We start from the raw sequence: 17549 nt of genomic DNA, 5'->3' as shown, positions 1-17549 counted from the left end.
TATCATAGCAAGAACAACCATTTTGAATTGTGAAAAATTACTGCGGCAGAACATCTGCACCGACGCAGAGGAAGGACATCATGATTTTCACATTTTATAACATTATGACAGTAAAAAAAAACATTCAACCACATGCTTGCATGGGCCAGACGGAGCTAACCAGAGAGATTAACGAGACAATAAAGAGAGAGAGAGAGGCAGTCCATGGGCGAGGAAACATGATGAGCCAACAGTGACTGATGTGTTTGTGCCAACAGATGCCAACGTTAATATGATGCAGATGTTCAACGTGATTCACTGGGAAGTGGACGATGTTTCGGCGGATTACATTTACCACGGGCGCCCACATTTAAGGACCACACCACTGTCAAGTCATTGGCTATTCGACCATATTATACTCACAGTGGTTCTCAAAGTGAAACATTGTGCTTGTTCCAGGGGTCCCCAGCTATTTTTTATTTTTTTGTTATCAATTGTTTTTATTATTATATCGACAATACAATTATGTTCGAATGGATAAATGTTTCAACAAAAACAAGATACAAACACATACACAACTTAAAAACAACACAGAAGGTTAATTAAAATAATAATACAAATAATAATAATAACAAACCCACCCACCCCTCCCCGGACCAACAATGTCTCGAAGTACCTGTGCAAGGTCACAACACTGTGTACAACACTTAAACCAAGTCTTTAAGCTTATCTGCAACGTTAGACCACATATCAATGTTCCTCTCACTTGCTCCATGTAACCTCGCCGTTGACAGTTCTAAATAAACAATATCTAAAAACGTTAAAGCCCATTGGCGAAATGTTAGGGTATGAGGAGGTTTCCACCTTGTAGCTACAATTCTTTTTGCAGCTGTTAAGCCAGCAAAGAAGATGCGCTTGTGTGTGCAGTTCAGGTGTAGCCGGGACACATCATTTAAGATAAATACAGATGGAGAAGGTGTGATATCAGTTCCCAAAAGTAATGACAATTTAGCTGCAACCATAATCCAAAAAGAGGAAACATTTGGACATTCCCAAACCATGTGAAAAAAGGTACCAATAACATTTGGAGTACAAAATGTGCAGTTGGGGCTATTTAAAATCCTCATAGCACATAATCTACGGGGAGTCAAATATGTACGGTGAACAAAGTTTAAATGAATCTGTTTATGATCTGGATTCCTAGAAGACAATATATTAGACCAAACCGTATCCCAATTAAAATCAGGATCCAAATTCCCTATATCATTCCTTCATAAAGTATCCACAGCTAGGGACCCATAATTAGATTCTAAAAAAAAATCATACAATGTGGAAACGAGGCCTCTTGATCTACTAGCATCGCAGATGAGTCTATGTAAAGGGTGCATTGTAAAGGCGTCTCCAGACCAAACAGACTACTTCAGACTACTTCACTAACTTCAGACTGCAACAGACTGCAACAGACTGGTATTCGGTTGGCAAAAGTTGGCATTTAAGTCTGTCAGCCGACTGGCCATTCATGTGCTAATTTGACTTTTAGCCTGCCAGCGTTGCCAGGTCTGCTTATTATAAGCGACTTTGGGCTTGTTTCCCTGCAAAGCCACTTGGACATAGGGATGTTCCCAGCGTTTTTTCTTCACTGACGTGCAGTGGTGTAAAGTAACTAGTACATTTACTCAAGTACTGTACTTAAGTACAATTTTGAGGTACTTTTACTTTACTGGAGTATTTCCGATCTATACTTGTACTCCACAACAATTATTTTAAATGTTTAGTTACTAGTTACTTTGCAGATATAAATCATTATGAAACATACATTAACCACTTTAGCCCTATTTTATACCTATAAGCTATTTGAAAATAGCAGATCTACAAGCTCACAACGTGTTGCGATGCACGCGTTCTGAGCTTGTAGATCTGCTATTTTCAAACATTTTTGTACTTTTACTTTTGGTACTTTAAGTACATTTTTATACCAATACTTTAGTACTTTTACTCAAGTAAATGTTGAATTCCGGACTTTTACTTGTAACAGACTCAGAGTACATCTATTGCATTCAAGCCTGGAATTTCGTCATTTTAGGGGCAAGGCCACTTGGCCTTTGGTGTTGTAATTTTTTGGAGGGCACAAAGGCCAAATGCCAGGGCAGGAAGGCCATCCAAAAAAATTATAGTCCAAAAATGATTTTTAAGTCCATGAAAATAATGCATTTAACTTGAAGGTTAAGGATGATTGTATTTTAATATATTATAAGAATAGTATAACTATCTGTGAAATATAACCCATTTATTTCACAAAATAATGTGTTGGCAAATGACCAATATTTAGTTATATAGGTCTCAATATGTCACATTCAGCCCTGGACTTCACTGACTGAAGTAGGGGTCACATTAATCACATTAGATTCACAGAATGTATTTTACCCACAAGTTATTTTCATTCAAATGAAATGTGAATGAACTTGCACTAATAATGACTTTAGTTGATTTTTCACTCTTTAAAATATAGTATTTCTTAATTATTAATAATTACAGCTTGTAGATTGGCTATTTTCACGATTTTAAATTGTTTTTAAATAATAATAAAAAAAGGAACATACAAGATTTCTACCCGACAGCCATAATATATAGCCAATATATGGTTCTGTATCAGTATATGAGTCCGTTTTTGCAGATTTCATTCTAATTGGCTACTATGCCTGAATATGAATTTCATGAGCCTGGGTAGGTCACCCTGGCTTGGCGGAGATATGCCCTGTAGCGCACACTCCGCACAGCAGCAGCAGGTGAAAGCAATTCACTTAAACGAGGGTTGTGTTGCACACCAAAAAACGGACTAAAACAGTCACATTATAGCTGCTGAAATAAACTTCCCATTTATATCATTAAAAAGGTGCATTTTTCCTCTGTTTGTTTTTTAACATTGAAGTGAATGGAGCAGCAATTTTTTGGATAGCGTTATCTCCTAGTTCCTTTGAGATAAACAAAAAAAAAATAAATTCAGAAAAATTCAACAAAAAAAAAATTCAATTTTTTTCCCCCATATTTTCGTCATTCCGTCATTGGCCATGATAGCCATAGAGCCATCGGACGGGAATTCCCGTTTTTGGCAGTTAAAGAGTTAAAGGGGAATTTTGGACTAAAGTTTTCTTACCTTTTCTATGACGTTATGATATCTTAGGATGAATGGTACAGTAGAAAAATTTCATAACTCCACCCCTGAGCCGCCACAGCTTAAAAGGTGTGCGGATAGGCCTTAGGTTAGATCACATATTTTAATAGCTTTTTTTTTTTTTTTTTTTGAGAGATCTGACGTTCATAGTGACAGAACACTGTCCCCCAAAAAAAAAAAAAAAAAAAAAAAACAGAAGTCTCGCTAGACAAGATTGAAATCTCGAGATTTCAATCTCGTCTAGCGAGACTTCTGTTTTTTTTTTTGGTTGCATAGTGTTCTGTCACTATGAACGTCAGATCTCACCAAAAAAAACTAACCTAATCTAACCTAAGGCCTATCCGCGCACCTTTTAAGCTGTGGCGGCTCAGGGGTGGAGTTATGAAATTTTTCTACTGTACCATTCATCCTAAGATATCATAACGTCATAGAAAAGGTAAGAAAACTTTAGTCCAAAATTCCCCTTTAAGGGAAGTCTGCCCGGAACTCCATAAGTCCTCATGGCTGTTCTCAGTTGTAAAGAAAAATGAGTTACCTGGCAAATTAAATGTGTCACATAAATTCTGAAATGAACGCAAACCATTCTCATCAAATAGATCACCCAACGTATGAATCCCCTTGGAACTCCATCTAGGAAAGCGAATGGGACGTCCCTCCAACAAAAGTCCTTGGTTATTAAACACTGGGGAAAATAGATTCCATTTCAAGTCAATCTTGCACGTTTTTTCTGCTGCCCTCCACACTGCTACCAGCTGAGACATTATTGGCCCAAAGCGAACTTTGCATTGATTAGTAGTTATATTTGAATAGATAAGATCTCTCAAACCAATAGGATGTACTAAACTCTCCTCAAGCTCTCGCCATGAAACTGTAGTTGCAGAGTCAAACCATCTTAAAAGGGGACGAAGGGTGAAGGCCCAATAATATAATTTGAAATTGGGCAATGAAAGACCGCCATCAGCCCTGGCTCGCTGCAATAAAGAAAGTTTAAGACGTGGACGCTTCCCATTCCATACAAATTTAGATACAGCTGAGTGAAGCTTAGTCCAATACTGTGTTGGCGGTGGCAATGGAAGCATAGAACTTACAAAATTAACCCTAGGGAGAACGTTCATCTTTATGATTGATACTCGAGCTTGAAGAGAGTTGGGCAGTGATGACCATCTGCCCAGGTCAAGACCTATTTTATTAAGAGTGTCACCATAGTTGTTTCTAACAATAGCTTGTAGAGAGGGGAAAATATCTATGCCAAGGTACTTAAATTGGCTCACTACTGGGATTATGGCCATCATTCAGCGGCAGAAGGGCAGATTTTGTCCAATTAATTTTGTAGCCTGAAATGGCACTAAACAGATGAAAAATGTTAAGAACATGAGTAATTGACCTTAGGGCATTCTCAACATACAGAAGAATGTCATCAGCATATAAGGAAATGCGATGCTGTGTGTTTTTGATTGAAATAGAAGTTATCTCCGTAAACTGACGAACCGTCTGAGCCAAAGGTTCGAGTGAGATGGCGAAAAGGAGTGGACTAAGGGGACAACCTTGTCTGGACGACCTGTCAATCGTAAATAGCGGAGAACAAATTTTGCCTGTCAGTACCATCGCTGTCGGATTTGAATACAGCACTTTAACCAAATTGATGAATGTAGCCCCAAATCCCATTTTACCTAATACAGCCCATAAATAGGACCACTCTAAACGGTCGAAGGCTATAAGCGCATCGAGCGATAGCACAGCAGCAGGGGTCCTCAGTTCCTCGGCTCTATCAATGATATGCAGCAGTTGTCTGACATTATCAGAGGCCAATCTGGTTCTTATAAAACCTGTTTGGTCACAGTGTACTAACCTAGTCATATAAACCTGCAAGCGTTGAGCAAGCACCTTAGCAAAGATTTTCAGATCAGCGTTGAGAAGCGAAAGAGGTCTATAACTCGCACAAACCGTGGGATCTTTGTTTTTCTTTAACAGCAAGGATATAATGGCTACATTAACATCCCTGGAGAAGGAGCCTCTCTCAATATCATATTGAAACATATCAAACATCACCGGGCCCAGATCATCCCAAAATGCAGCATAAAATTCAGGGGGTATCCCATCTAGACCGGGAGACTTGCCTTTGCGCATTCCATGAGCTGCCACTTTCATTTCCACTATGGAGATTGGACTATCCAGCGTCTCAACATCTGCCTCATTGAGACTTGGTAGCTGAATTTTAGATAAAAAGTCGTTGCACTTTTCTTCATCATGAGTGACCTCGGAGGTGTAAAGCTCAGCATAAAAGGCTCGAAAAGCAGCATTGACCCCTTTAGGTTCTGTGATCAGGTCTCCATCTGTTGATTTGACACTAACAATATCAGAAAAATGTTCATTAGATCTAAGACGCAAAGCCACTAAATGACTGGGCCTTGAACTATTGAAAGAATAATTTTGTCGTTTCATGAGAAATTCTGAACGAAGTTTAAGAATGGAGTTAATTTATTTTTTAACTAGCTCTCTCTGAGCTGCTGTACTATCAACAAAATTGCGCTGTAGAGAAGCATCTAAACCGGCAAACCGAGCCTCCAAGTCTGGCCGACCTCCGTTTTCTCAAAGTAGAAGAATAGAGTGTTGTATTACTTCTAATAAAGCCCTTAATTGAATCCCATAAAATTCTCGGGTCATCAACCGATCCTGAATTAATATTTATAAATTCACGTAACCCAGATTGGAATTGAGCTACAAATGACGAATCACGTAGTAGTGTGGTATTGAATCGCCATCTAGGTGCTCTATCCATCACCTGGCGTAATGATGCAACACACAACACTGCCCTGTGATCTGAAAGTGACATTGGAAGCAACTCGACCTTGCTAATTTTGTGAAACAAATCAATGGAGCAAAAATGAAATCGATCAGAGAAAAAGAAGCATGCCTTCCAGACAGAAAAGAATAATCCCTGACTGTAGGATTCATTAATCGCCAGACATCAACCATGCCTGTCGAACCTGCCCAAGCTCTCAGCTCTGCAGATGCTAATGCCTGTTCTCTGCCTTCTACATTAGAGGACCTATCCAAGCCATGCTGCCATACTGCATTGAAATCAGAACCGACAATAATTTTAAATTCTGTTAAATCCAATAGGGTTTTAGTTAGCAATTTGTAAAACTCCTTGTCCATGACATTAGGTGCATACACAGACACTAATGCTAGCATTTTGCCCTCCAGACGGATTTTGGCAATAGTTATCCTCCCTTCACCGTCAGATCAGTCACCCAAAAAATCTAATCTTAGTCTACGTCTAGCCAGAATGGCTACTCCCTTGACTTTGGAAGTTGCAGCTGAAAAGGCCAAAACACGATAGTGTTTATTAGCCAGTCGGTTGGCATGCTGCTTTAAAAGGTGAGATTCCTGTATAAAAGCAAAGTCAATTGATTTAGCACGCAAAATCCCCAGTATGCTGGTTCGCTTATGTGGCACATTTGCTCCCCTTACATTAAAACTCAAAAATGTAAATTCTGTCATAACCGTAGATCAAACCTGACATAGGAAAAGCACAGTGAAACATTATTAAGACATCCCTGTTGGTCCCTTGCAAACACCCCTCCCAATGAAAAAACAAAACCCCCCATCAATAAAAAATAAAACACATCAAAAACACGGGTCCCCAGCTAATTGATTGATGGTTAGGAACCAAATGGACCCATGTGGGTCTATAACTCTGAGAGTGTACAAATGGAACCAAATGAACCCTTACGGGTCTATGTACACTCTCAAAGTTATGGGGGTCCATGGCCCTAATGCACAATAAACCAGGGGTCCTTGAAATGTAAAAGTTTGAGAACCACTGCAGTATCGTACTAGCCTGGTAAACCATCCCGGTCGCATGAATTCACATTATCGTGTCTTGTCTTGTGTAGGCTAGTATCGTACAACAAAACTTAAAGAGTTTAAAACCGCCACAAGCTACACCCAACCGGACTTAAGTGTGGTGGATATACTGAAAATTCACTTAAGGAATGACACATTTTGTAAACAGCACCAAAAGCTTTCAAGTGAATTAAAATAAAGTACTAGTTAAAAAAACTAAGAAAAAAAAAACTAACAAAGTGCCTTTTGGCCGAAGGGTGGCAGTAAGGAAAGCTCATTGGGTCACCAAAAGCATTAACATTTTTCCAGAGCATGAACGTGCACAACAGGTTTCATGGCAATCTACCCCGAAACTAAGATTTTAACATATCTTGCATGCCAGTGGAACTTTTGGTCTAATAGTGGCGCAAGCTCACAACAACAGTGCAATGCGAGGCGTTGTGAGCTTGTATATCGGCCACTGCCGCTATTCATCAAAATATGTCAAAATACTGTATATTGTCTCTGTCGGGTGGAAAACTCATTTGTTCAAAACTGTCACTTTTCAGGATACAAATTCAAAAATAGCAAAAGTAGCAGATCGACAAGCTCAAATCGAGCTTGTGGATCTGCTACTTTTGATACTTTTGTATGACGCTGTAGTGTGATGAAGTAGGGAATTCATTTACAAAAAAAAGTTAGAATATGGAGATAAGAGGTTTCTTGTCTAATTCTCCGTAACATACTCACTATGGGATATCAGCTCCCCCTGGCGTTGATGCAGAGCTACATACCATAAACTCCCGGGCCATTCATTGGCTGAGAAGGGTATGTCACGTGTCCGGTAGACCGGAAGAGGTATAAAACCTCTTGCGTGACGTGGCTCATCCTCTTTCGCTTCTCTGCATGGCAGATGCAACAGCACAAGACATACCTTAATAATAACAAACGTAACTTTGATCAGGACAGAAACCAGCTTTAGCCCACTCGGTGGTACTTGTACTAACCAACGGGTTTTCCTCCTATTAAAAAAAAAAAAGTTTTATTATTTCCGCTCCCGCGGCTATCTTCTCTTTCTTTCTTTTACTGCTAAAGCAAGTTTTCCTCCTTTGAGTTTTCCGCGCTCTTAGCCTTGCGGCTGAAAGCTAACAGGTTAGCTCGAGATGGAGGTTCCACGTCCCTGCGTATTGCTGCTCTGCCGCTTGATGATCGCCGGGGATGACCCTCATGGTTTCTGCATCTCGTGCCTCGGTCTCTACAGGGCCGAGGCATTTCCAAGATGCACCGGGACGCTGCGAGGACTGCGCTCTGTTCTCCACGCTGCACCTCGATAGCCGCTTAGCCAGGGCAGCGCCCTGGCTGCGGGAGGCAGCGACGTCTCGTCCCCGGTCGTCGCGGATCCAGCAACACCCCGCATGGACACCGGCCCAGGGAACGTGGGTGGTGGGGCCCACCACGTGCGCTCACAGTCCACAATGGGCCCTCCGGCAGTCCCGGCTGCGAGCGGCGTTAGCCCCCGCTCGCAGCACCTCCAGGCTGCTACACAAGCCGTGCTGCGCAGCACTGCAGCAGCCGCTAGCACCGTGTCTGGGGGAACCACCCAGGTGCAACTACCTAGCGGCACTTCCTCCCCCTCTTCCCAGCCGTCTACTCCGCTGCCACAGCAAGCGTACCGGGCCAGCGGTGCGTCGCCAGGAGACAACGAAGGGGCTCCGGCGACGGCAGCATAGGCGAGGGGAGAACGAGGCAGAAGCTCGTGAGTGAGTTAGCCCAGACTAGCTACGTTAGCTGCTTCGCTAGGTTAACGTCGCCTTAGTCAGGCAGTGTTTTGTTGGCTTAACACCCATGCAACAGGTTATTAACAGCGTTGTCCTAGCCTAGCTTGCCTCGCTAGGATAACACCAGCTTGTTAGCCTTCTCACTCTGTGTATCGAGCAAACCTCGGGGGTTTCTGAAGACCTTGGACAGGCTCATCGGGCGCCATTGGGACACATGTTGTTTTTGTCATAAGAATATGTTAAAACGTTCATGCTGTTTACTGTTTCTGTGCCTGCTCTTGTTTCATACTCATGTTCCAAGTACATAAAGCACATTAGCACATTAGCAGACTCTCACCGGTGCACAGACCGGTTCAGCCCCCCCTCCCCCCCGGCCGTGCTGGGGAAGAGGACCGTGGCTTTACAGGCCTCGATGGACAAGATGGACGGCTCCTCGACTGCCAGATGGCCATGTTTAATGAAAACGAATGCGTGTAAAAGTACAATTTTTTTTCTGCCAAAGAAATAAATGTGTTACATGTTACAAACGATCTCGTTCTTTCACGTGGCTTGAGTGCAGCGGAGCAGTGGAGTCCCCTACCGCGGGCTTCTCTGCTCCAATGCTCTCTGTATATAAGCCCATAATGTCTGTGATGCCCGAACTCCGGTATCCCAGACATTGATGGGATAATATCTGTGCATGTAATGTATCAACGTTCTCGATTCATAAGCCACAATGTCTGGAACACCCGAGTCCCGATGTTCTAGACATTGTTGGATAACATCTGTGCATGTTTTTGGATCGAATGAAGGTAATATAAAAACCGACATCACCCCTGTCCGCCAGAGGGCGCAAATGCGCCAGTGGAATGGGGTCACGTCAGTTTTGCCTTTCGCCTCACAGGCTTCCGTCTCACGGGTTGCAGCGAAACGCCACTGTGGACCGGAAGTCCTTGAGTCAGAAAGAGCGGACCTCTGTCTCCGCCGTTTTGGAGGGACAGATGCCCCCTTTCCCGCACCGCCTCACGATTTGCAGGCCACGTTCGCCTTTAACGAGCGACAAAGCATCCCCTACGGGGAGGAAGGTTTTGTCGCCTCACAGGTATCCGTCCCACAGGAAGTGCCCAAGCACCACTGTGAACCGGAAGTACTTCGGTCAGACATGACCCCTTGGCCGTACCGCCTCACGTTCGCCGCTGGAGGGCGACAAAGCACCTCCTAGGGAGGACGACTTTGTCAACAAGATGGCGGCGGCCAGAGTAAGTTAGGAAGAGAGTAATGACAGTAGCGTCGATCCCATTGTGAGAATGGAATGCGGAAGTGCTCTGTCTACGTCAATGAGATAGTTCCAATGTTGGAACTATAGCCCATAGAGGCCCGCTTTGCGGTGAGATCAAAGCGTGACGTTACTCTCTCTTCTACACTCTGGCGACGGCCAAGGTAGGATTAATCATTGATATATATATCCAGTGGTGTGATCTAGTTTTCACTGTATATATCTTTGGGCTTAATTCTGACGCCGGGGTTTTTCCCCGTGGCCAGTCTCGTGACTCCTCCGAGTCCTCCGTTGGCCCGAGGGTTAGCACCGCCGGCGGCAGTGGCAGCGTCACTGGTCCCCATGGCAACGGTCCCCATGGCAACGCTCCCACTCTCCGAGCGGCTGGTGACGTCATCGTCCAAGCCACTCGCTCGGTGTGTGAAGCAATGGGAGGTTTGCAAATTCAAATCCTTAGGTATTGCTCACAATACTAAAGGGTTTCAGGCTGCAATTCTCCACAAAACCCCCCACTGACAGGAAAAGTATTGTTTTCCCATGCAATGGGTCCAGCAGCCATCACTCTGAGGGAGGAAGTTCCTCCTTCTTGAGCAAGGGCGCTATTAAAGAATTACTTCCGATACTTCTGTTTATACACTGTGTGTGTACAGGGTTTTTCAGTACAGCAGTGACACACTGTGTTTGTATTGGTCAGCTCCCCTGATCCGCAACAACACATTGTGGTTGTATTGGTGTGTTTTCCACGTGCTCTTATGCATAAATTCTCCTATGTCAGACACGGTGTTGTTCCTCTCATGCAGAGGATAAGGCAACCATGTCTCTGAGAGAGGGTTCTCTCTCTCTCCATAGTGAGTATGTTACTCCGAATTTGTCGAGAAACTCGAGGTTACGTTGTAACCCCGGTTTCCTTAGAATTCAGAGTGACATAGTCAGAGAACTATCTATGAATCGGAACCAACTGGTTTTCTATTCGTAATATTTTCTGGTGGAAAAGAAGGGGGGGGGGTACGACCCATTCTGAATCTGAAGGGTCTCAATAAATACTTTGGTCAAAGAGCGGACCTCTGTCTCCGCCATTTTGGAGGGACAGATGCCCCCTTTGCCGTACCGCCTCACGGACTACAGGCCTCGTTCGCCACTAACGAGCGACAAAGCACTCCCTACGGGGAGGACGACTTTGTCGACGCTCCGTCCGGAGCCGTTGGGCTCAGACGAGAGGGCGACGGCCAAGGTAGGCTTATTTCGGACGGCCCCATTTGTCAGAGTGACAGCGCCGTTGGTTTCCATGGAAACAGACAGGCTGCGCTGGCGGACAAACCGGATGCTGACGTCAGGCGAGGTCCCCGTGACCGGTCACGTGACCCCGCCGGGTCCTAACGGACCCTTAGTACCTCTACTGCCTCGAGCGGTCACCTCAGGGTTAGCACCGCTGGCGGCAGTGGCAGCGTCGCTGGTCCCCATGGCAACGCACACAGGGTTAGCGCTGCTAGCACCAGTAGTAGCGTCTTTGGTCCCCATGGCAACGCACACACAAAAACCGGTTCCCTTGGAAACGGATTTCAACGTTTCTTGGCTCATGGTGATTTAGCCTTGACTAGCTTGTTAGCTGCTAGGTTTGCATAACCTCCAGTCAGGCTACTGTTGCTTCAATTGGCGGCGAACTGGCCTCACTAACAACAACACATTGCAGTGTTGTTTTTTGGTGCAGCGCATAGCCAGCCCCGCTAAAGCAACACCACGGTGGCCACCTACCACCGCTACCCTTCCACGGTCTCTGACGGCCCCGCATGTGCGGGTCCGCTGGATCACGTGGCGACATCACCGGTCCAGTTGGAAACGTGTGCGTTGTCCGCACTGGGTGACATCAGAGCCCCTACTAACTCGCTTGCTGAGGCAGCTTGTTGGAGAGTTTGCAGTCCGGAACTGTTTACTATCCCGGTACTTCAGTGGTACACTGTGTGTGTAGGGGTTTTTCAGTACATCAGTGACACACTGTGGTTGTACTGGTCAGCTCCCCTGATCAACAACAACACACTGTGGTTGTACTGGTGTGTGACCCTCTTTGCGGACGGTGCGTTAAGGAGATGGGTGGACCAGCATTGTTCAATGCTTGTTTCCACGTTCCTTTCTATCCACCACGGTCAGGAGGTGGCGCGGCACACCGACGTGACCGTTTACCCACTTGACGTCGCGGGGTTTTTCACCGTCACCGTCCGTCGAGCGTCTTGGTCCCGTCTCAGCGGACCACCTTCATAGGGGATCTCGCTGGGCTAGACCAGGCTCACGGCGCGTCTGTCCCGGGCGGGATAGACAGCTTTTCGGCCTATGGTCTTCGACTTGAGGCGACAAGTCACATACAGGCTATGCGTGCAGGCGACGGGTCTCATGACTTCGGCCTTACACCCGTTTCATTTGGACAAGCCCCACATGTGACCTTTTTTCCCCGGAGGTGGATGTGGGCTCTTGGAGCCCCGTCCACCTGAGGTTATCGGAAGGTCCGGGTATCCCCACGGTGTGTGGACACGCTTAGATCGTGGTCAGATGCAGCCCTTCTGTCCAAGGGGTCAGAATGGGGGCTGTGGTCTCGCGGAAGGTCATTACCACGGACGCCAGCCTCACAGGAGGGGTGCCGTCCACGAGAGCCGCTCGGCCAGGGGGGTGTGGGGTCCCAGTCTACAGACGGCCCACATCAACTACCTGGAGCTGATGACGGTCTTCTTCTGACGGTCAGACTTTGCAATGCTCGGGTTTCGAGGTTGTCATGTCCTGGTCAGAACCGACAACACCACGACCGTGTGCTATGCCAAAAAGCAGGGAGGCCTGGCCTCTCCAGTGTTGGACAGGCTAGCTGGCGATCTGACGCTGTGGTGCGACGCGCGCCTTACGTCAACCAGAGCCTCACAGGTACCGGGCCTCCTGAACAGCGGAGCGACTGTGTTGTCCAGGGGCATTTTTGGTACGCAGATTGGCCTCTCCTCCGGAGATAACAAGCCAGATCTGGGCCAGGTTGGCCGACTGAACTGCTTTATGCATTCCCGTCACTGGAGTTGGTCCTCTCAACTTGGAGAGGGTCAGACTCCACGGACTGTCAGTGCCACTGGTGGCACTGGCGTGTGGCGCGTGGAGGTTAGGAATAATCCTCTCCTCTACAACGAGCCCTGGGCCCTCCCCCCGATCAGAGATCTGCTACGGCAGGCAGGGGTCGGGATTTTCCACAAGCAACCTCAGGACCTAGACCGGTGGGCTTGGCCCGTGAGGGGGGGACCTTGACTTCTTATGGCCTGCCCCCTGAGGTGGTAGCTACCATCCAGGGGGCGAGGGCCCTTTCCACGAGGTCTGCGTACGACGACAGGTGGAACCTGTTCGTGTCATGGTGTCTGAGTCAGTCACCGCCGGTTGAGGCCTTCCGGGCCTCGGTACGCAGCATCCTCATGTTCTTGCAGGACAAATTGAACCAAGGTCTGGTTTTCTCGACGGTTAAGGTGTACCAGGCGGCCATTTCCGCTTGTCACGTGGGTTTCGATGACATGACGGTTGGCCGACATCCGCTGGTGCGTAGTTTTATGAACGGTGCCAGGCGGGCCAGGCCGGTCTCTAGGCCTCTGTTCCCGGCCTGGGACCTGGCGGTGGTGCTGGGGGCGCTTTGCCTCCCACCGTTCGAGCCTTTTCACTCTATGGATCTGGAGATCATTAGTCTCGAAACGGTTCTTGTGGTTGTTTTCACTACAGCTACACGGGTCAGCGACATACATGCGCTCTCAGTAAGTTCGGAGTGCATGAGGTTCTTGGGAGACGACAGCAGGGTTTGGTTAAGCCCAACATGGCGTTTGTTCCCAAGAACGGAATGGTGACCCAGACACCGGTTGAGCTGATAGTTTTTCATCCGCCTCCTTTCGCTTCTGCAGAGGATAGGCGGCTGCACTGTCTCTGCCCAGTGAGGGCGTTGAAGCTCTACTGCCAGAGGACGGCGGTCGGCCGGTCGTCGTCGCAACTTTTTGTCTCCTTCGGCCCAGATGGTCGGAGGAAGGCAGTGACTAAGGCGACGCTTTCTAGATGGAGTTTGGATGCCATTAGGCTGGCCTACGTCAGTAGTGGCGCTCCAGTTCCAGAAGGACTGAAGGCTCACTCTACTAGAGGCGTGGCTACTTCCTGGGCCCTCTCCAGGGAAATGTCGGTCCAGGAGGTGTGCGCGGCCGCAAACTGGTCGTCTCCATCAACTTTTTTTCTACAGCCTGGATGTGGCAGCGGCGTCAGTGGCGCACGCTGTACTGGACATAGCGGCTGTCTCTAGTTAGGGTAGGGGAGGTTAGGCAGGTCTTTTGTGTAACCCGCCTTTTTTCCCTTCTCTACCTTCCTTCTCTTGAGTCCCCTCGGAACCACCGTTGGTAGGTTTCCAGGGGAGGAGGCCCTGTTTCCTTGTTTTCACTTATGGGTCAGACTTGTGTCTGTTCATTAGATGAATAGGCAGACTTGGTCTGTCAGGGTCCTTTTCTTTCAATTATATACCGCACCCCGGCCCGGAGGGCTGGGGCGCCCGTGAGGCCGAAGGTCACGTCCATGGGGACGGGGCCTTATGGCTAGGGGGCGTGCGGACCTGAGAGGGTTTTCGGTATGGCTATAAGCCCCAGGGGGGTTTATGTATCCCATAGTGAGTATGTTACGGAGAATTAGACAAGAAACTCAGGGTTACGGATGTAACCCCGGTTTCTTTAGAATTCGGAGTAACATACTCACCTAACACCCCTGTTTGTGTGCATCTGCATGCAGAGAGCGTGTTAAAGAGGATGAGCCACGTCACGCAAGAGGTTTTATACCTCTTCCGGTCTACCGGACACGTGACATACCCTTCTCAGCCAATGAATGGCCCGGGAGTTTATGGTATGTAGCTCTGCATCAACGCCAGGGGGCGCTGATATCCCATAGTGAGTATGTTACTCCGAATTCTAAAGAAACCGGGGTTACATCCGTAACCCTGAGTTTCTGCCCGACAGCAACGATATAGAGCTTAAGTGGCTGGCTGGCAGCACCCCCACTGTCTTTTTTTTTTTTTACCTGTAACAGGGGTTCTTGATGGCCTCCTCGGGGGAGATGTACATGTAGGGCGACAGCGGCTTGTCGACGAACGCCCCGAAGCCCATGCGCAGGTTGCTGGTGGTCCGGTTCATGGCGTCGGCCAGGGCCCGGCCCAGGGTCCGAAGGCGGAACAGGTCGTCCTTCATGGAGAAGGACAGGTCCATGAGGTAGTAGAGGTCCACGGGGTAGTCCTCCACCTGCTTGACCTTCACCGTGAAAGTCTGGGCGTCATCTAGGACATGGTGGGGAGGGGAGAACTTTACTTTATTTGTTTATTTACGGGACAGTGCATGTTAACCCATTAAAGGACGACTTCACCGATTTTCAACCTATCTTCATATAATAGGTCCTCACTAATACTCATGATTAAAAAAAAATCGACTTGGTCTGTGTCTCATAGGAGGGCTGTGGACAGTCCAGAAACCGTCTACCAGTGACATCATCGTTAGGCATGATTTTTTTTTCCAACAAGATTTCAAATGTTTTATTTATATTTTTATTAACACGAGAACAATGGCTTCTTTTATTGCATTGCAACTTTCCAGGAATAGAAAGCCTGCAGTTTCTATTAGCTTGGATTCCCCATTGATGATGTCACTGGTAGACGGGACTCTGAACTGTCCACAGCCCTCCTCTGAGACACAGACCGAGTAGAAAGAAATGGTACCATTTTATCATGAGTATTAGTGAGGACCAATTATATGAAGATAGGTTGAAAATCGGTGAAGTCGTCCTTTAATACCCGGTTCTACAAATGTCTTCTAAAAACAGTTTTCTGAAAAAACATAGGTTTCTATATCAGTAGGTCTGAAACTTTTTCATGTCAAGGACCACCAAAATTATATGCATCGTTCCAGGGACCCCCTGAAGCAGAGATTTGAGTTACTACGCTTCAAGCAGATATAACTCGGCTTTTCAAATGTGAAGAGCCAAGTTATCGTGCCTTTCCAAATGAGCATGCACTCCGAACGGCCATTCTCAGCTAGACCTTTCAAATGAGTCTGTGCTTTAACCACTTGAAAACCAGCGTCCATATTCTGGGGGGAGCATTAGCCAAAAATAGCAGATCGGCTTTTTTTGGCAAAGAGATTTGGTGTAGACGGAAATATTGTCTACAAAGTACAGTTGTTGTCCAGTTCGCTATAAGACTAGAGGGGTTTAAGTGGTTAAAATGCATTAAAATGCAACAATAACAATTTTGACCCCAGAAAAATTACTGTGCTGTATAGAATAATTGCTAAGAAAACAGTTGATTGTAGCAGCTATATAGACGACGCAGCCCCACCTGGTCTCAGGGTGATGTGGAGCCTCTGAGGTTGGATCTGGGTCACGTCGGCCGTGGCCCCCGCTGCCTTGTTGCTGAGGGTCCGGTTCTCCTTGACATCCAGACTGCTGGTGGGGAACTCCAGCGCTCTTTTAGAGCAGCCGGCGGCCAAGAGCTTGTTCTTGAGGTCACAGCGGGACGAGCCGGCCACCCCATGCCCAAAGTCCTGATGGAGACAACCAAGGAAGTGGTCAGTATAAAACATCTCACACCACGACTTGTGTACTTATTTTCAGTTGCTAAATCTTTTTTTCATTCCAGTGTTAATTTTGACAGCTAATTTTGTCATAGTCATCTGAATTTCTAGTCTAGTTTTAGTTGACAAAAAATTTTACAATTTTAGTCAACTAAATCTACAGTTGATTTAGTTGATAAAAATGTGTTTTGGGGGTGCGTGAGGGCGTCATAATGCCTGATTTATCCTTGGCTATGTGCCGAAAATAGTCGATCTATAAGCTCACAACGTGTCGCAGACCCGTAGTTGTGAGTGCGACACTAAGTGCGACGCTAAGCATAAAATGACTTGTCTTAGTTCTACTGGATCTCTTCTTGTCCCTCCCTAACACAGTTTTTTATTTGTTGACGAAATTGTCAATATATTTAGTCATAGTTTTAGTCATCATATCTTAGTTTTTGTCAGTGAAAAAAGATAGTCGACGAAGATTTTTCGTCATAGTTTTAGTTGACGAAATTAACACTGCTTTATTCATTTTCTGCTCCATCTATTTCATATTCCGGGCAGCTTTAATGGCCCAGTTCCCCTCTGGGATCAATAAACCATGTTATGTATAGGAATAGATCTTTCTTGTGCATGGGTTAAGAACTTGAATGCTTCTGGGTTGGAGGTAACTGATCTCTTCAGAACAATACTCTTCACCATAGTCAGACACCAGAGAACTCAAGCCTGATTTATAACTTCACGTACGCCGTTTCTCGTGCCAAAAACGAGTACATCTACAAAACATTCACAACGTGTCGCATCGCGCCACATTGTGAGCACGTAGTTTTCTGAATAGCAAATAAGCAGACTTTGACAAATGAAATTAGTGTTGACATATAAAGTAGCTTTATTTCTATGTTAGATCATATTTACACAGTGGCCAATTGCTCTGACATCACACTCATGGTAGGAAACCCCAC

The 17549-nt window shown here is 46.2% G+C and overlaps 1 protein-coding gene across 1 annotated transcript in view; it reads right to left on the bottom strand.

Moving 5' to 3' along the window:
* Positions 1-17549, bottom strand: part of LOC308104429 (integrin beta-3-like) — a 68764-nt gene that overhangs the window by 46132 nt on the left and 5083 nt on the right. Inside the window, exons 3-4 of the mRNA XM_080454833.1 lie at positions 16371-16575; positions 15065-15317 (exon numbers count right to left, since the gene is read on the bottom strand). Of these exons, the coding sequence (XP_080310959.1) occupies positions 15065-15317; positions 16371-16575 (458 nt within the window). The remainder of the gene's footprint in view (positions 1-15064; positions 15318-16370; positions 16576-17549) is intronic.

This window comes from Gymnoscopelus braueri (assembly GCF_963280865.1).
Source record: "Gymnoscopelus braueri genome assembly, chromosome: 17".
Lineage (NCBI taxonomy): Eukaryota > Metazoa > Chordata > Actinopteri > Myctophiformes > Myctophidae > Gymnoscopelus > Gymnoscopelus braueri.
The sequence above is the reverse complement of the archived record's forward strand: the minus strand, read 5'-3'. Positions and strand labels throughout refer to the sequence as shown.